The 21,418-nt window shown below is 36.7% G+C and overlaps 1 protein-coding gene across 1 annotated transcript in view; it reads right to left on the reverse strand.

The window, feature by feature from the left end:
* Positions 1 to 21,418, reverse strand: part of ITPR2 (inositol 1,4,5-trisphosphate receptor type 2) — a 502,163-nt gene that overhangs the window by 440,528 nt on the left and 40,217 nt on the right. The window contains exon 2 of the mRNA XM_081311949.1: positions 18,604 to 18,674. Within this exon, the coding sequence (XP_081168075.1) occupies positions 18,604 to 18,674 (71 nt within the window). The remainder of the gene's footprint in view (positions 1 to 18,603; positions 18,675 to 21,418) is intronic.

The following is a 21,418-nucleotide window of genomic DNA, read 5'->3' on the forward strand; positions in this document are numbered from 1 at the left end:
CAAAAGGCCTGAACAGGACACACTTCACAAAAGATATACAGATGGTAAATGGACTTATAAAAAGAGGCTCACAATCATATGTCATTAGGGAACTAAAAACTAAAAAAATACAACAGCAATGAGATACCACTACATGCCACCTAGAATAGCCAAATCTCAAAACACTAACACCAAATGCTGGCAAATATGTGGAGCAATAGGACTCTCATTTATTGCTGATGGGAATTCAAAATGGTAAACACAGTCTGGCTTTTCCTTACAAAACTACATATACTCTTAAATTATATAATCTGGCAATCAAGCCCTATGATATGGATCCAAATGAGTTGAAAAGTTATGTCCATACACAACCTGAGCTAGATTTTTATAGCAGTTTTATTCACAATTGCCAAAATTTGAAATTAATTAAAATGACCTTCAGTAGATAAATAAAGAAATAAACTCTGGTACATCCAGACAGTGGAATATTATTCTTTGAAAAGCAAAGAAAAAAATGTTTTCTTTTTCAGCATCAAAAAAGAAATGGGGGTGCTGGGGTTGTGGCTCAGTGGTAGAATGTATATATACATTCTACCTAGCATGTATAAGGTGCTGGGTTTGATCCTCAACACCATAAAAATAAATAAAGATATTGTATTCCAACTACAACTAAAAAATAAATATTAAAAAAAGAAATGGGTGATGGAACCAAAAAGGCATTACATAAACTGAAAGCAGACAGTCTGAAAAAGCTACGTTGTGTAGGATACCAACTATGTGACATTTGAGGAAAACACAAAGCCATGGAGACAGAAATCATGGGTTTTCAGAGGTCAGGGGGAGTGCATGACCAGGGAGAGCACAGAGGATTTTCAGAGCAGTGAAATTACTTTTGTGAATACTGGTGTATACAGGTCATACATTTGTCAAGCTCCATAGAATGCACACCACCAAGAATGAACATTAATGTAAACTGTGAACTCTGGGTTATAAGGATATGTCAATATAGTCTCATCAATTATAACAAACGTATCCCTCTGGTGCAGGATTTTGATAGTGGAAGAAGATATGTGCATGTGGGGGCAAGGAGTATATGGAAATTTTACTTTCTGTTTAATTTTGCTGTGACTCTAAAACTGCTATAAAAAAAATTTCATTTAAAAAAAAGCAAGCCTATTTTTGAACTCTGCCCATTTAGCTCTATATCTATAGCAATATAGTCTATATCCACATACTCAAAAACACATATATACAAGTAATCAGACATAAATATATCCATTTCATACATTTTTAATGTATGTTTTATTTCATAATGAACGTTTTTTAAAATAAGGCTATAGTGACTTGTGATAATTGAAATGAATTGGTAGCAATAGGGGAAAGTAGTTCTAAAGTTAAAAAAAAATTAAAGCAGAATATAAGTCTATTAAGGTTTGAGGGGGGCTTCAGACCAGCAAACTACCGTGGGAGGTCAGGCCTGGTGTCCCAGATCCACTCACACCGGACTGCGAGGGCCCAAGGCCCACAGTAGGCCCAGGTTCATCCCTCCACCGGCAGACACCCACCAGAGCCCAGCCTCTGGCAAGGACTGCCCCTTCTGACTGGCAGACAACCTAGGGAGGTCAGGACTGGCCCAGATCCACTCACACCGACTTGCATAGGACCCAGGTCCAGAATAGGTCTGAGTTTGCCACCCCCCACCCCCAACCTGAGAGCCTAAACCTAACCCATTTCCATCTTGGGGCACTGCAGACATTGCCAAGTGTTCCCCATGTAGTAGCCCTTACCTTTTTGACAACAGACAGGGCCTGGAAGCAGCTCCATCTCAGGGCAGACATCCCAAAGAGACTGTGAGGCCCACCCTTTCAACCCCATCTCTGTAAGACCTTGCTTCCATCTTGGGGCACATCCACTATTATCTCAAGTTACCTCGGCTATTGCCACCACCATCTTTAGTTGCAGTAGCATACATTGAGGGACACCAGCAGGGTCTGAAAGCCCAACATCAAGGTGAGGTGCAGACAATCTGCACGGGTACTACAAGAATATAAGGTAGAGTTGATGAAATGAAAGAGACGGAGTTTAGAAGGTTCACAATTAAAATGATCTGTCAATTAAAGAATGACCTAAATGAGCAAATACAGGCAAAAATTGATGACTCCAACAAACAGATAAAAGAGCAAATACAGGTAGCAAAGATTACTTTAAGAAAGAAATAGAGACTCTGGGGGAAAAAAAACAGTCAGAAATCCTTCAAATCAAGGATACAATAAACCAAATAAAAAACTCAATAAAAAGCATAACCAACAGGCTTTTCTTCACTTGGAAGAAAGAATGTCAGATAATGAAGCAAAGTATTACAATCTGGAAAATAAAGTTGATTACACAGTGAAAACAGTAAGAAACCATGAACAGAACATCCAAGAATTATGGGACAGCATTAAAAGACAAAATCTAAGAGTTATTGGGATAGAGGAAGGCACACAGTTTCAAACCAAAGGAATGCACAATTTCTTCAATGAGATAATATCAGAAAATTTCCCAAGCATGAAGAATCAATTGGAAAACCAAATACAAGAGGCTTACAGGATACCAAATGTATAAAATTACAGCAGATCTATACCAAGATACATTATAATGAAAATGCCTACCATACAGAGTAAGGATAGAATCTTAAATGCGGCAAGAGAGTGGAACGAGATCACATGTAGGGGGAGATTTTTCAACCCTAACCCTAAGAGCTAGAAGATCATGGAACAACATATACCAAGCTCTGAAAGAAAATGGATGCCAACCAAGAATCTTGTATCCAACAAAACTAAGCTTTAGATTTGATGATTAAATAAAAACCTTCCATGATAAAAGTTAAAAGAATTTCCAACTAGAAAGCCTGCACTACAGAACATCCTCAGCAAAATATTCCATGAAGAGGAAATGAAAAATAATGATGAAAATCAACAGAGGGAGGTATTACACTAAAAGGAAACCACGTCACATTAAATACCAAAAATAAACAAAAATGACTGGAAATAAAAATCATGTCTCAATAATAACCCTGAATGTTAATGGCCTAAACTCACCAACCAAAAGACATAGACTAGCAGATTGGATTAAAAAAGAAAAAGACCCAACAATATGGTACCTCCAAGAGACTCTTCTTATAGGAAAAGACATCTACAGACTGGAGGTGAAAGGTTGGGAAAAATCATACCACTCACATGGACTGCGGAAGCAAGCAGGGGTTTCCATCCTCATATAAAATAAAATAGACTTCAAGCTAACATCAATCAAAAGGGATAAAGAAGGACACTACATACTGCTCAAGGGAACTATACACCAACAAGACTTGATAATTATAAATATATATGCCCCAAACAATGGAGCATCTATGTTCATCAAACTCTTCTTAAGTTCAACAGTCAAATAGACCACAACATAATAATTCTGGGTGACTTTAACACACCTCCTTCACCACTGGATAGATCTTCCAAACAAAAGCTGAACAAAGAAACTATAGAACTCAATAATACAATCAATAACTTAGACTTAACTGACATATATGGAATATTTCATGCTTCAATGAGAGAATACACTTTCTTCTCACAGCACATGGATCCATCTTTAAAATAGACCATATAATATGCCACAAAGCAACTCTTAGCAAATATAAAAAAGTAGAGATACTATCCTGCATTCTATCAGATCATAATGGAATGAAATTAGAAATCAATGATAAAATAAGAAATAAAAGCTGTTCCAACCCCTGGAGACTAAGTAATATGCTACTGAATGAACAATGGTTTGCAGAAGACATCAAGGAGGAGATTAAAAAAATTAGAGGTGAATGAGAACACAGATACAACATATCGAAATCTCTGGGACACTATGAAAGCAGTTCTAAGAGGAAAGTTCATTGCACGGAGTTCATTCCTTCAAAGAAGAAAAAGTCAACAAATAAATGACTTAACACTACATCTCAAAGCCCTAGAAAAAAAAGAACAAATCTGCACCAAAAGCAGTAATAGACAAGAAATAATTAAAATCAGAGCTGAAATCAATGAAATTGAAACAATTAAAAAATTGACAGAATAAAAAGTTGGTTCTTTGAAAAAAATAAATAAAATTGACAGACCCTTAGCCATGCTAATGAAGAGAAGAGAGAAAACTCCAATTACTAACATACTTGATGAAAAAGGAAGTATCACAACAGACACTACAGAAATACACAAGATAATTAGAAATTATTTTGAAAACTTGTACTGCAATATAGTGGAAAATATCAAAGGAATCGAAAAATTTCTAGAGTAATATAATTTGCCAAAATTGAATCAGGATGATATACACAATTTAAACATCAATTTCAAGCCATGAAATAGAAGACGCCATCAGAAGTCTACCAACCAAGAAAAACCGAGGACCAGATGGATACACAGCCAACTTCTTCAAGACCTTTAAAGAAGAACTAATACCAATACTCTTCAATTTATTTCAGGAAATAGAAAAAGAGGAAGCACTTCCTAATTCATTCTATGAGGCCAATATCACCCTGATTCCAAAACCAGTCAAACATACATCAAAAAAAAGAAAACTTCAGATCAATATTTCTTTCTAATGAACATAGACACAAAAATTCTCAATAAAATTCTGGCAAATCAAATACAAAAATATATCAAAAAGATCATGCACCACAATCAAGTGGGATTCATCCCAGGGATGGAAGTTTGGTTCAACATACAGAAATCAATAAATGTAATTCATCACATCAATAGACTTAAAGATAAGAATCATATGATCATCTCAAGAGATGCAGAAAAAGCAGTTGACAAAATACAGCACTGCTTTATGTTCAAAACATAGAAAAACTAGGGAAGAACATATCTCAACATCATAAAGGCTATATATGCTAAGCAACAGGCCAACATCATTCTAAATAGAGAAAAATTGAAGGCATTCCCTCGAAAAACTGGCACAAGACAAGGATGCCCTCTTTCACCACTTTTATTTAACACAGTTCTTGAAACACTGGCCAGAGCAATTGGATGACAGAAATTAAAGGGATACACATAGGAAAAGAAGAACTCATATTGGCACTATTTGCTGATGATATGATTCTATGCCTAGAAGACCCTAAAAGTTCCACCAGAAAATTTCTAGAACTAATAAATGAATTCAGCAAAGTAGCAGGATATAAAATCAACACCCATAAATCAAATGCATTTCTGTATATCAGTGACAAATCCTAAGAAAGGGAGATGAGGAAAACTACCCCATTTAAAATAGCCTCAAAAAATAAAAATAAAATATTTGAGAATTGACTTAATGAAAGAGGTGAATGATCTATATAATGAAAATTACAGAAGCCTAAAGAAAGAAATCAAAGAAGACCTTAGCAGATGGAAAGATCTACCTTGCTCTTAGATAGGCAAAATTAATATTATCAAAATAACCATACTTCCAAAAGCACTATACATATTTTATGCAATTCCAATCAAAATCCCAATGACATTCATCATAGAAATAGAAAGAGCAGTCATGAAATTCATCTGAAAAAATAAGAGACCCAGAACAGCTAAAGCAATCCTTAGCAGGAAGAGTGAAGCAGGTGGCATCACTATACCAGACTTTAAACTATACTATAGAGCAATAGTAACAAAATCAGCATGGTATTGGCACCAAAACAAACTGGTAGACAAATGGTACAGAATAGAGGATACAATTACTAACCCACAAGATTACAATTATATTATACTAGGCAAAGATGTCAAAAACATGCATTGGAGAAAAGATAGCCTCTTCAACAAATGGTGCTGGGAAAACTGGAAATCCACATGTAACAAAATGAAATTAAACCCCTATCTCTCACCATGCACAAAACTTAACTCAAAATGTATCAAGGACCTAGCAATAAAACTAGAGACCCTGCATCTAATAGAAGAAAATGTAGGCCTTAATCTCCATCATGTGGGATCAGGCCCCAACTTCCTTAATAAGATACTTTAGGCACAAGAATTAACATCAAGAAGCAATAAATGGAATGGATTCAAACTAAAAAGTTTTTCTCAGCAAAAGAAACAATCTGTGAGGTGAACAGATTGTGAGGTGAACATCTTGGGAGCAAATCTTTACCCCTCACATATAAGATAGAGTACTAATCTTTACAGTATATAAAGAACTCAAAAAGCTAAGCACTAAAAAAACAAATAACTCAACACTTCTCAGAAGATGATATACAATCAATCAACAAATATATGAAAAAATGCTCATCATCTCTAGCAATTAGAGAAATGCAAATCAAAACTATTCTAAGCTATCACCTCACTCCAGTCAGAATGGCAGCTATTATGAAGACAAACAACAATAAGTGTTGGCGAGGATGTGGGGAAAAGGTACACTCATATATTGCTGGTGGGACTGCAAATTGGTGCAGCCAATAATGGAAAGCAGTATGGAGATTCCTTGGAAAATTGGGAATGAAACCACCATTTGACCCAGCTATCCCTCTCCTCGGACAATACCCAAAGGACTTAAAAACAGCATACTACAGGGACACAGCCACATCAATGTTTATAGCAGCACAATTCACAATAGCTAAACTGTGGAACCAACCTAGATGCCCTTCAGTAGATGAATGGATAAAAAAATAAATGTGGCATATATACACAAGGGAATATTACTCAGCAATAAAAGAGAATAAAATCATGGCATTTGCAGGTAAATGGATGGAGTTAGAGAAGATAAAGCTAAGTGAAGTTAGCCAATCCCAAAAAACCAAAGGCCAAATGTTTTCTCTGATATAAGGAGGCTGATTCATAGTGAGTAGGGAGGGGGAGCATGGGAGCAATAGATGAACACTAAATAGGGAAGAGAGGTGGGAGGGGAAGGGAGGGAGCATGGAGTTAGAAATGATGGTGGAATGTGATGGACATTATTATTCAAAGTACATGTATGAAGACATGAATTGGTATGAATATACTTTGTATAGAGATATGGAAAATTGTGCTCTACATGTGTAATAAGAATTGTAATGCATTCCACTGTCATATAGCATATATAAATAAAAAATTAATTAAAATAAATAAATAGAAAAAATTTGAGAGGCATCAATAGAATTAGCATAAGCAGTGTTTTATTCAGCTTCTGATTGATTAATTGATTGGTAGTTGTAGATGGACAGAATGCCTTTATTTTATTTTATTTATTTATTTATTTATTTATTTATTTTTAATGTGGTGCTGAGGATCAAACCCATTGCCTCACACATGCTAGGCAAGCACTCTACCACTAAGCTACAACCCCAACCCCTCAGTCAGCGTTTTTGTGCTGTGGCCAGAACACTCTCACCCATCTTTTATGTCAGGGTAGAAAGTAGAAAGCTATGTCGTTTTCCTGGCTTTCATATCTATAAGCCCATAAGTAGAGATATCTGCCTTTAACTTAACAATACTGGTCAAATGCATAAAAAGAAGACAAGGGTAATGAAGAAGTAGGAATTAAAGGCTTTCCAATGTTGTTGTTTTAAGTTAAAATATTAGTTACAGTCTGTTGCTTTTTGCTTTGTTTTTTACATTTGTCCACTAAACACTCATACTTTATTTCTAACATCACATTTTGGGTACCGGACTTTTTCTCTTATACAACCACATAACAGAACCTAACTCCAAACCTAACCACACAATCAATTTTATTTAACTACTTTCCTTCCAATATTTACCCACATCCAGGTATTTAATTATGTAGATATAATCAGAGTTCAAGTTGCACAAGTGAACTTCTCACAACCATTAAATTCTGCTTCATGAAGCCTCCCTAAACAGAAGCAGGAGGACAAGTCTCCACAGCCCTATTTCTAAATAGAGCCAAGGCTTCTGTCCTTTAGAAATGCTAGTTTTAAAAAAAAAGTTTAAGCTCACTTAAATTCAGAATAGGACACTCTGAATAAGCTTATTATCTTCCAGTTCCTCATGGTCCTTGAGAGCCTCTGGATATGGAAGGTTAACCACCTCCAAGTCATCTGATGGGGCGCGCACACACACACACACACATACACACACACACATTGCCCCCGTCCTACAGGAAGACATTAGAGAAGTACCGAGATCAGTGTGTTCCTAGTGATCCACCACATTCATTCATTTTTAGAGTGTAAATCTCACTTTTCAGAGGTGTTCAGCTTTAAAAGGGTAAGCAAGGCTGGAGGAGAACAAGGTGAATCCCTGTCATGGCAAACAGAGGCTGCATCACTAAATGTGAGAGCTGCTTTTGTTATTCACCTTATTCTTCAAAAGACAAAGAAAGTACCTAAACCACTTCCAAGCATTTATAAAACAAACACTGCCACTTGCCAGCAATGTTTGCTTTCTTCTGAAATTGTGTGGTTACCTTGAAAACCACAAATTATAAACAAGGGCACCGGATCAGGGAAGATCATGAACCTGCGCACTCACTAAGTCAACACCTGGGAAAGCACGACAGTTGACCTGGGCTTGAATACACAAGGTGCAGATCAATCTTTTGTGTAACTTGAAAAAGTTAATGATTGCTAAGCTTTAAGGAGATATTCCATAAGGACTTTCATAAACAAAATTTCTGTTAACATTTCAGAAAGGAGAAAAATAAGGTTCATCTGCCATAAACCAAAGAAGCATAATCTTGACTCATGCATATTTCCACTTAAAATAATAAATGTGTATAACGCTTTTCTGCCCACTGAAGATACAAAGCATGTAAAAAATGAACCAATTTGACATTTCAATGTCATTCATATGCCTAACATAGTAAGATTAGAGGGGATAGGGAAATGGTTGACCTAAAAACAGCTACTATTTGATTCATTGGAGAGTAATTTGAGTGAGCCAAAGTTTCAATTCTGCAAACAGTCTATGCTTCTCACTATAATGTGTTCCTAGAAATGATGTTATTAAGTACATTTTCTATAGGAAATGCTATGGAATAAAATAATTGGGATTATTTCCCAATTAGAATATATAGTTGCCGGACAGAGAGGCACATACATCTGCAAATCTAGCTACTCAGGAGGCTGATGCAGGAGGATCACAAGTTCAAAGCCAGCCTAAGTTATTTGGTGAGACCCTATCTCAAAACAAACAATAAAAAAAAATACAGAGTCAATAATGAATGTAGCATAATGTAACATATAGCATTAGTAGAAATACTATAATCCTCCATATCATTTAGAAGAGCAGCCTATAAAATTCATTAAAATGTACTTTATTATACAATCATAAGGATCATTTTTTTTCCCTAAAAGTTGAATTGTACCAAATAAATATCTGAAGAGCTTACCAAAGACCTTCCTGTGAGGGCCCAGAGAGGCAGTCAGATGAATGAGGTCTTTCCCCACCTCCCCACACATCAAGCTTAAAGATAAAAACAAGTCACAGCAATGTAGGCTGTAGAGACTTAATCTTTTTACGGGGAAGTTGAAAGTTTATTTCCAAGTGAACTCAACTTCTAACTATCCCTTGAATCTGGAGTTGGCTAAATTCACCTCTCCTATCCCAGCCTTTTCCAGAAGAGCAAATAAATAGAGTTATGCATTATGTCACCTTCTGAGTCTGAGGAGCCATCAGTGACTCATCCTCTTTACCATGAGGAGCATTCGTTGTGTGGATGCACTGCTGTGTGTTTTCTTACCTACCCGCCAGCTAAAGGAGATTTTCTCTATTTCCAGGTTTTGTTATAAATACTCTTTGTGTGAATTTAGGTTTCCATTATCCTTTGGTAAATGTTTAAGAGTGAGACTGCTGAGTCATATGGAGAAAGCATCTAATAAACAGCCAACTCTTTTTCAAGGTGCTGACCAGAAGAAATGTATGAGGGTCCTGGCTGATAAATTTGATAATGGACTTATCCACTACTTTAAGGTAAAAACCAAATGTCTCAGCACAGCATATAAGGCTGTTAGGTATCAGGACCCTCCTCTCACCTCATCTCTGCCACCCTTCCACCATCTCCTAAGCTTTCAACATATCTTCAAAGCCACAACCACAAACCTATCATGCTAATTCACACCTCAGGGCCCCAACCAGTAATGTCTCTATCTCCTCAACCTCCTCCTCTTCACCTGGTTAATAATGCTGATTTCCCAGTTTACCTCCATTCTTCTTCTCAATCCCAAAGCCAATCACAATCTTCTCTGTGTTTCCATAGCACCTTGGATCTACAAGCAGTATAGATAGTGGGTAAGGGTCTAGACTGCAATCACAGCTTTGCTTCCTCCTAGGTGTATGACTTTGGGCACGTTCCTGAGTCTCTCTTTCCCTTAGTTTCCTCATCTATAAAATGGGATATAATAAAGAATGCTACCCCTCCCCGTATCCATCCTCTTCTTCCTTTGCATAGTTTGGCTGGCACTTGACCTGCCCCCAACTACCATGCTCCTCAGCCTCCTTGAAACAACACGGAGTATTAGTCTTCTATGGCTGCTGTAACAACTCACCACAAAACTGATGGCTTTACACAACAGAAATGTATTCTATAGTAGTTACAGAGGCCAGATATCCAAAGTCAAGGTGATGGCAGGGCCATGTTCCCTCTGGAAGTTCTAGGAGAGAATGCTCTCTTGCCTCTCCCAGCTCTGGTGACTCTAGGTGTTCTCTGCTTTATGTCAGCAAAATTCCACCTCCACCTTCACATGGCCTTCCCCTCACGTTTGTTTCTCCTAAGAACATTTGTCATTGAATTTAGGGACCACCTGGATAATCCAGGATGATCTCTTCTTAAGATTCTTAATTATAACTGCAAAGACCCTTTTTCCAAATAAATTCACACTCATAGGATCTGGATTTTAGGATGTGGACATGTGTTTTATAGCACTGTCATTCAATCCAATATACCATATGCCTATGAGATATGGGTGGGAGTGATATATGAAATTTCAGGTATCTTCCTGAAAAAAGAATCCACTTTTCCTGGATTCATCTTACCTCTTTTCTAGTGACTGGGAAATGGTGACTAATTAGAGCAACTTTGAAAGCCCTGTGTTGATAACGACACAAGCTGGTGCTGGATCACTCACATAGGAACTACTGAGTGAAAGAGAAATAAGTTTCTAATTTATTGGGCTTTGCTTTATTTTATTTTGTGTGTGTGTGTGTGTGTGTTTTCTGTTTGTTTTTTGGATTTCTGTGATAGCATCTTGTATACAGAGATAATATTTTAAAAATAATATATGCTTTATAGGTTATATGATGATTAGATAGATTAATAAAATATAAAGCAGTTAGAACATCGTCTGACATATAGTAAGGACAAAATGAGTTATTAGCAGCAAGGGCAGTAAAGAACGTTTTGTCACATTCCATTATCATGAATTTACTTGTGTATCATTTGCAAAAGACTAAATGTACTGAGATAATGGCTTGGTGCTTTAATCTATATTATACTGAAAAGAATACCCAACATTCCATTACTTCTTAAAGAATGCAGTGTAGCTTTGCACCTCAATTATTACCCTAAGAACTACTGTCATGAACAGGTATATCTTGGGCCTGGGACATCTGTGTGTCCCTTCCCCTCAGGTACAAGTCTTTCAGGTCAAACACTATCTTAATTAAGAAGCTTTCCTCATCACTCAAAACAGGAAATTAAAATATCCATCGTCCCATAATACCTTCACCATATCTTTTTATTTAACCCTTATCTCTTTCTACCTTGAGTTAAAACTATATATATGCACATCTTATCTCCCTCATTAGATTATAAATTCCTTGAGAGCAGCTTTTATTTCTGACTCATCTGGAATGTAACAACTGGCCACACACTTCACTGCACACAGTATACATTCAATAAACCTCTGCTGAATGAATCCAAAATCTTATAGGGTTGAACACCAATAGCTTCAAACAAGCCTACCTCCCACCTACTGATGGTGTGACCTTGAGCATATACTTCACTTTCCAAAAATTTACATTTGTAAAATGGGACTATTAGGATTAAATATGGTAACAAAGAAAAAGACCATCATAAGCAATAAAGGTGAAGAATTTGAATATGGGGGACTTTCTATTCTTGGAAAGAGTGGTCTTGGCTATTAGATTAACATGCTCACAGTAAAAAAAAATATTTATACAGTGCTTACTAAGAATTTGGACAGCTAATTTCATACACAACATGAAAAAGGAGTTGTTGTTTGTTTTTTTAACAAATGAGCTTGTAGCTCATGAAAGTGACCCATAGGTACATGAATGATAAGGGAAGGAGCCGAAGAGTTGTTCTTACCCACTAATCACCAAACCACGGGAATCATGTTTGTTAATTTTCTGCCCCTCGCTTCTTAAGAGAGAATTAAGCCTCACAATCAAAGTCACAAATCAATAAAGTTCAGACATCATTCATATTTTAGATATATAGGTAATTTTGTGAATTATTATAAATTGTTTTGAAGAGCAAATTATGAGACATCCAAAAGTGATTCTCTTTTATCCCTCAAGAACCACTGTCCAATAGAGACTGAAATATTTTAAAGAACAAGCACTTTCACAACGCTGACTAGTTCAAAAGGAGAAGCAAAGAGGCAGGGCTATCTGTTTTCACCTCACCCTTCAATCCTTCTCCAAAGCCTCACAGAGAAGAGCAAACTTATTATCTAATTTCCACACCACTTTAGAGTTTAATAGTAGGGTATTAGCAGTAGAGGGTTATTATCCAATGACTTACAAACACCCAGGACCTACAGTGGTAGTAACATTCAACTGAAGAATTTTAAAGGTTTTTAATAAAAAAAACATGTGGTTGTTGGCTTGAAAACCCATAGCAAATTTCTTAAATTTTCTGAGCAGCAAATTACTACATCTGCAGTCTGGATTGTCTAAAACCTCCAAGTGAGTAAGGCAACTCTGCTGAGGATGTGGGCTGCAAATGTGGTCCCCAAAGCAACAAGGGTTCTCATCAGAATAAACTCAACTGTACTGTGTTTAGTTTCCTCTACAATGCCTGGAGTTAAATTGGCAAACAGGAGCCTAACCAGAGACAAACAAGGCAGTCTGAAGATGACTAAAGAAATCCCAGAAGAATGTGTAGCTGGCAACAAATAAAAGAACTTAAAAAAGCTAAGACTGTAGAAGAAAAGACCTGTAGGAATATGATCAGTCTAAGCAAATATCCAAATGGCTATTGTTTGGAAGAAGGATTAGATTTCATCTATGAGCTTTATAGGACCAACAAGTAGAATTTACAGGAGGGCACAATTCAATAGATAGTATGGGCTAGTGGTTAAAAACAAACAAGTCTGGAGTCATAAAACTTGGTTTCAATCTCAGCTCGGCTACTAATGAGCTCAGCAACCTTAAGATGGTTGCATGACCTCTTTATACATATATTTCTCTATTAAAAAATTAGAGTAGCAATAGTTTCTACTTCAAGAGGTTACTGGGATGACCAAGTAATAATGCATAGGAAACCCCAAGCACAGCATATCATGTATCAAATGCTCAATAAATGTTAGTTGATTTTCTAATCTGAAATAGTTGGTCTTCATAAAAAAAATTACACTAATACCAAATCTGAAGAAATTCAATATAGTAATTATTAAACTGGTGAAGAAGGTATTTATAACTGGTTAAAGGGTTAAATTGTATATCAAAAAATAAGACCATTAAATCATATTTTCAATTACATAAAGAGTCAAAGCAAGTACCTAGCAAGAACTCTTCTTCATTTACACACCGAGTATGACCTTTAGGAGTGGGGGAAAAGGTGAGGCCTGCCTTCAAAATGGCTTCCCTGAAGCCAAGCACACATCTGTAATCCCACCTACCTGGGAGGCTGAGGCAGGAGGACCACAAGTTTGAGGTTAGCCTGGGGAATTTAGCAAGAACCTGTCTCAACATAAAATAAAAAGGACTGGGGATCTAGCTCAGTGGTAGAGTATTTGCCTGGCATGCCTAGCAACACACACACACACACACACACACACACACACACACACACTCACTCTCTCACACACCTACACTCAATATCTCTCTCCCTCCACACCCCCCCCCCCGGCATACACACATACACACAATGAATGGCTTCCCTAAATTACCCAAAAAGAAGGAATTGGGTTAAAGAAAGGATCTTGTGGATCTTCTCTTAAGTCTCTGATTTTCACCACCTGCTTTTTCACGTCACAGAAAAGAAATTCTTTCTTTTCGTCCCAATTCCTGAGGCACTCTGACTTATTACTGTAAAATGACCTGCTGCTTGCCAGAAGTAGCCCTGTGGTAGGTTAAGGGAATTACAACCATGTCAAATGATTACAGAATCTCAGAGTTGGAACTTTTTAGGCTAAAGGTCCAACACTGGGGAGAATGCAATCAACCAAGGAAGAGGTTTGTCTTCTCTTCTCTCAGCCTCCTGGGGACTAGCTCCCTGGCTTCTCCATGGTCCCTGTGTTTTTGTCCTCCTCAAGGTCAGAGAAGGACATGTGCACCTCTCTTGCCTTCATGTAAGTCAGCTTCTCCTCCTAACAGAAAAGCCGCATGTGTTAATAAACAGAGACTTTTGGAAAAATCCATTCTTGAAGAAGGTGTTTTTGGAGAATAGAGAAGTATAAGAAGGATCTAGGGAAGAAAAAAAAGCCAAAAGAACATAAAAGAAACTAAAGTAGCTGCCATTATTTGGGATGAGGAGAAGGGTTACGTTGTATATCAAAAATAAGACTAGAGGTAAATCATGTTGCTATTATGCACCTCCTGATACAATGCAGACAGGGCACTTAACCTCTCTGGTATCCTCCTCAAAATTTTAACCCTCTCTAATCCTAAACAACACCACCAGACAGACCCAATCCAAAGGACAGACTATGAAGTACCTGGCCAGACTCTTCAGAAGTATCAAGGTCGTGAAAAACAGAAACAAAACCAAGAAAAACAGAAAGTGTCACAGACCAGAACAGACTAACACCCAAATGCAGACTGGGACCCAGGAAAAACTGGAAATGTGGAAAAAGTGCTGAAATCCAAATGAGGTCAGGAATTAGTCCTAGCAATGTACAAATGGTAATTTCTTAATTTAGACAGATGTCCCATAGTAATATGAGATGCAAATGTTGGAGGAAGCAGAGTAGAGGGGAATTTCCTGCACTGCCTTTACAACTCTAATGTACTTCCAAGTTGATTCCAAAGTTTTAAGCTTATCATTTTAAAATAGGGAATATCCTGGGCTGGGGTTGTGGCTTAGTGGTAGAGTGCTTGCCTAGCATATGCAGGGGCACTGGGTTTGATCCTCAGCACCACATAAATGTAAAATAAAGATATTGTGTCCACCTAAAACTTAAGAATATTTTTTTAAAAATAGGGAATATCTGAATATTAAAGGAACTGTATTCGCTTAATGCCACTGTGCTTCTGTTTATATTATTTTCATTGTGCGGTTTCTGTTGAAAAACAGCTGTCCAGCAGGTAGTAAAATAACACTTTGGAAATTGGATATTTGTTAGAACTTTGTTTCCTCTGTTCATAAGTGAAGCACAGTCAAAAGAAGACTCTACCACATAATTTTTGTGTGTATGTGGGAGAATCACTGTAACTTATTTGGAACTTTGGGACCTCACTCAAAAAATTGGAGGAGTTGTACGAGATCTACTTTTCATTGCTTCAGCCCTCTAAAATGTTACAACTCACTTGAGTAAGTCATAGCATGAGTATTGAAAAATACAAAAATCTTTTTAAATTAATTTAAGAATGTCATGCATCTGGCTGAGGCAAGAGGAACTGAGGTACAGCTGAGCTTCTGATAGACTATTGTTTTTCTGAAAAGTAACAATAAGGAAGGGTGCTCTGGAAACTTGGCAGAGGGGTCTGGAAATGCTGGGATGGTGACTCTGGGAAGCAGTTCTATGAACAGCAATGGCTTTTACAGACAAAGGGAACTGGGAAAGCATAATCAGGCATAAAATGGTGTAACCCAAGAGCTGTAAAGGACTGGCCACAAGAGAGGATGAGGCAGTCTGGACAATAGTATTGGCTCCAGGCCAGTGGGCTGTATGAAGACCAGGTCAGAGGCCACCCCTTCTCCCCTGGGGCTCTGCAGAGATGGGGAGGAGAGTTGAGCTTTAAGATAAAAGGGAGCCCTGGATCCCCAATAGGAAAGGACCTTCCTTTTCTACTGATAAATGGAGTAAGCTAAATGGTTTAGTCTTAAACTTTTAGAAATAGAAATAGAAAATGAGAGCAAATCAGCAAGGGTAATGACCTAAAGCATTAGATTACAGGAAAAGCCAGGGTTTGGGCCAAGGGATGGAGCGCCTGAAAGAATGATTCATACTTTGAACCAGTGCCTACTGAATAAAGTGAGACCAAGTATCTGAATCTATTGACCTCTTGAGTATGGAGCTGTTATGGAGCTCAGGGTTCCTTCACATACTCTAAAATAATCTTCGCACTTTAAAACAATTTACTTTAATGAGAAAGAGAAAAAGAGAAACAGCAGCCTGAAATCCTAAGGTTTATCTTTGAAAGAGTAATTATTGCTGACCCTCCAAGGAATAAGGCTGTCCAGGCTCACGGCAGTGAAATCTGGGGCACCCCTGGGAACCAAATTTTATCACATGATCAGGGAAAGGTTGGATGTCTCATCCAAAATTATCTAATGGCCACTTTTGGAGGGGGAAGGGTAAAGCTCCATGTCTTGGAAACACAAAACTAATAAAATAAAACTCTCCCCTGGAAGAGATTATAATTTAAGGGTAGAACCAAATATTTTTAATGAAAATACATTATGCCTTTCTATTGTTAGTTAAGTATCATATAATGACCTAAAATGTTCTTACATTTACTTGCTCTGGAAAGATTTCAAGGCTCACAAAACCTTATGTGATAGGCACTGTTCCCATTATCCATCCCAGAGGACAGATGTCCTCTGAGGCTCAAAACGGTTAGGTGACCTATTTAAGAGGACATAGCCATTGAATGACACAGTCAAAACCTAAACCTCATGCTTTTTCTTAATACAAATACAGTGTTGTCCCAGTTTACTTTTAAAACTTTTCTCTTTGCCTTTAATGCTCTACAGTTCACAAGGGAGTGCCTACCTGTGGATTTGGTTGTATTTATCATTACTACTTTGAATATGATGTGCCCTTTCCATTGGGGGAATACTTTTTTCTCCAGTTGATCCAAGTTGTCACCCATGTCCATTCATAGGTTGCGTCTCTCCCATTCCCTCTGGTCTCTTCTAGAATTCAGCTGGATGCTGCTGGACCTTCTCGATCTATTCTCCTACCTTACCATCACTCTTTCATATCCTTCTTCATATCTCTCTGTTACATACTGGGTGACTTCCTCAGATCTCTTTCTCCAGAGCACTAATTCCCTCTTCAGCTTTACATAACATGCTAGTTCATGCTTTTTAAAATCTACCTCACCTCCATTCATGCTCTCTGTTCATCTATGAGGGATTCTGCATCCTCTTTTACCTTTTAAGTTATTTTATACACATTTGCTGCTGAGTCTCTGGCAGGCTGTTCCTCAGTGCTGGTAACCTATCTGTAGTGATTTTACTACTGAGTTCCTCCTCAGTGGAGACTTGTATTGTAAGGTCTCATTGACCCAGGGTTAGCAGAATCTTCCTACTGAGAAGTTTTAGGAATGTCTCCAGTGAGTATTTTACCTTTCAAAGCCTATTTTATGTTTTCTCCACTTGGGAAAAATTTAGATTTCATCCAAAGTGGTGAGTTTAATTAAAATGACACTCTCTCTACAAGATTCTAAGTTGAGGGAAAGAAAAATATCCTCATAAAAAGATATTGTATATAAAGCACCTACCACAGAGAGTAAAACATAGTGACTATTTACTAAATGTTAACTATCTCCCCTCCCCAGTGCATTGATCAGTGCATCTTTACTTGAGTATGTCACTCTAAGGAATTCTTTCCATTCTGCAGGGTTTGGGGGTTTTTTAAAATTATTTATTAAAGCTGATTTCTATCATTGTAAGAATGAATGCATGCAGAGCGTTCATAATAAATGTTGCTTTAAATTTATTTTTATCATTGTAAGCATACACAAATTATGAAATATATTTGACAAGCTTTTAATTACTGATTTTAGTTTTCTATGATTCTTTACAGATTCCATTGGTTCTTTTATAAACCTGAGTTATAATCAATTCCTACTAAACCCATTTATCAGTTAAGGATATTATCAAGCTATTTCTAAGATTGCTTAGAAAGGATTTCTAAGACAATTGTTAGTTATGATACTCCATCCAGAGTGTATTTAAAGCCAAGCTAAAGCATCACTGTCACTTTCTTGAAGACTTTACAAAGATAAATTAACCAGCTAACAATGAAGCACTATAACATTTATAATAACTGCCACATAAATATATAAATAAATTTATTTGGCTGCATTTACTGGCTTGAAAAGTCATCTTTCACAGTTAATTACCATGATTTCCTTTCAACAGAAGACTATTGTCCAGCAAAACAAAAATTGAAATTATTCTCTCATTATAAACCCTCCAATGTATCAAAGAATAACAATGGGTACATTTTTGAAAGAACTTTCAGTGGTATTTGAAAGTTCTACACTGAATAAAGTTTTAACATTACTTATTTTGACACAAAAACAATCTGCTATCTTAGGTCATATAATAAAACATATTTTTTCTAATTCTTACCTCTGAACTTCTTGGGAGGGTTAGCAAGGTCCCCTGCCTCTGGGTGCACCACACATCTGTCATCCACTAACCTACAAGGGAAAGTATGTTTACATGGTTAATGTTGTCATATGCATAGTCCACAGGCTGCACAAGGACACTGCATAAATATTTACACAGTGTTAACAGCTTCACTAAGAAACTTTTTAATAACCATGAATTTGTAAAAAGATTTGTTTTTTAGGAATTCATTACAACAAGGTTTATGAAATTGAAAAATAGAACATATTGTTAACTAGTAGGAAACTAGTTAGAGAAATGGAATACTACAGAGTTACTTAAAATTCTATTAAATAAAATGCACTGGGCTCCAAAATGCCTATACTACAGTGTAAAAATAAGTGATAACCAACAAATATGATATCACATGTTTAAATACATGGATGCATACGTACACACACACACACACACATATATATATACATATAACAAAAGGAACACAGATAGCAAAATATCAAGAGTGGTCAGACCACCCATAGCTTTTATTTTCCTCTCTTTCCTCTGTGTGTATATTAACAAGGAATCCCACCCAGGCTTCTGTAATGACCATGTGGCAGGTGGCTATGAGTACTCATCCTGCCTTCAAACTCTGGCTCACCCACTTCCTACCTAGGACTTTGGGACTCTTTTTTTTTTTTTTTTGTAGTTATAGATGGACAGAATGCCTTTATTTTATTTTTATGTGATTCTGAGGATCAAACCCAGTGCCTCATGCTTGCTAGGCAAGTGCTCTGCCGCTGAGTTATGGCCCCAGCCCTAGGACTCATTCTTTACACCTGTAAAACAAGGATAAAAGTTATTATCTCAAACTACTGTTAGGATGATTAAACAACTTGAGATTTTAAAAATATCTAGAATACTTTCTGGAGTATGGTAAGCCTTTAAATAAGTGTTTAGTTGGTAAATAAAATCAAGAACATTCTGTCTTATTTTGCACTATACTCTGTGTTTCTAGAATAATGACTTCCATGTATCAGGTGATTAACAAATAATAGTCAAATGAATAAACTGCCTTTAGTAGTCATAAAAGAATCATGTTTAATCCCTGTTAAAATATTTACAAAAAGCCACTTTCTAGTTTTATTCCAAGAGGGAGAAGTCATATCTCTGAATTGTGAGATGTGAGTCTCCTGTTCACAGAGAAAGATCTAACTACCAAAGACTCATTAGCTCATCTCCCATGAACTAACTAATGGGATTACTTAGGTTTTTTCCAGAAAATTGTGAGAATACATGTGAATTAGTTACACACATGTGAATTTATTTGAAGGGCACTTTTTTCTTTTTCCTTTTAATTTTTTTTAAATATTTGACTTGCTATCATGCAACACTCCAGCAGAGAATAAACCCCTTGAAATAGGATGATTAACCAAATAAAAATGAAACTTTTGGTCCATAGCTGCAGACACTTCTTAAATCACCAGATTTTTCTATGGGATTCAATTTCCACAAAATAAAACACTAATTTGGTCAAGCAGTACTGTTCTTTCTTTGATTTCTTTTCCCATATATACTTCATTTATGCTAGTTCACTAAAATGTGGTTTTACATGAGCTGTCAGGCATGCAAGAAATTCCTTTTAAGAGTCTTTAGAAACTGTTTTCTTAGAAACAGGAAGTCACATTGGATCAAGAGAAAACAAATCCAAACCTCCGTGATGTCCAAGTGCAGTTTGTAATGTTGAATCTGAAAGACTTCAAACAGTTCTAAGAATATCATCACATCATTTAAATAAAAACGCTGTGAAGGAAAGGTCAGCTTTTCTAATTAGCCAAGATGCGTTAAGAATTCAAAACATAATGATAAAAGAATCATAGTCTTATTTAGAGCACATAAAAATTACATAAAAGACATTAACACTCCATTCATCCTTCGTGCCTGCCATTCCTACAGAAATACAGGCTCCCACCAAATGCCACAGAGACCCCCACATGAATGGACTAGACTTCAAGAGAAATGGGAACTAAAGCTATAAATCAGATCACAGTGCACTTATATAAACACCTGTGTCTATCCTCAATTACTGATAGCCTAGATAAAACCATAATAATGAAGAGTGACTCTAATTCTAAGAATTTTCCATTCCTTATACACAAACTTGTATGAGAATCACAAACGTAATCATTTCATTCTTCGGACTTGGTGACTTGGAATTGAGTTTGGAAAGAACGGAAAGGGAGGGGGGTCGGAAGAAGCAATGAGAGTAATATATATATTACAATTGTACAAGTCTTACGTCTGTTATAAGACTTGTACAATTGTTGATATTAAAAGCCAAAGAGGATTTCACTTACAGTTGTTTGAATAATTTCTACAATATCGCCAACCACCTCTTCCTGAATATCTCCAGGACCAGTATTTACATACCATCCTTTTGGCACTACTAATCTTAGAAATAGCACTCTATCTTTCCCATCACAGTACTTGTCACATTTTTTATAACTTTTGTTCTTGTTTACTAGTATGTCTTTGGCATCTACTAAACTGAGTTACAGTAGGTACTAAATAAGTATTTGTTAAATGAATAAACGAGTCAGTGAATAATTGATCATTTGCTACTCATTTAACTTCCAGTTCTTCTGGAACTACATAGTATAAGTTTTTCTGAGATGAACAAGCCTATGTCTTCCTTATATTGATATTAACCGAGGAGCTCAACTTCCTTCCATCTATACCAACTGTTTAACATCCTCCTTAAAGATACTATCCACATGAGGCCAGATGCTCCCCTCCCTGAAGAAGTTCAGGGTACAGAAACTATTTCCTCCTTTCACCT

Source organism: Spermophilus citellus, assembly GCF_964194105.1.
Source record: "Spermophilus citellus genome assembly, chromosome: 10".
NCBI classification, from domain to species: Eukaryota; Metazoa; Chordata; class Mammalia; order Rodentia; family Sciuridae; genus Spermophilus; species Spermophilus citellus.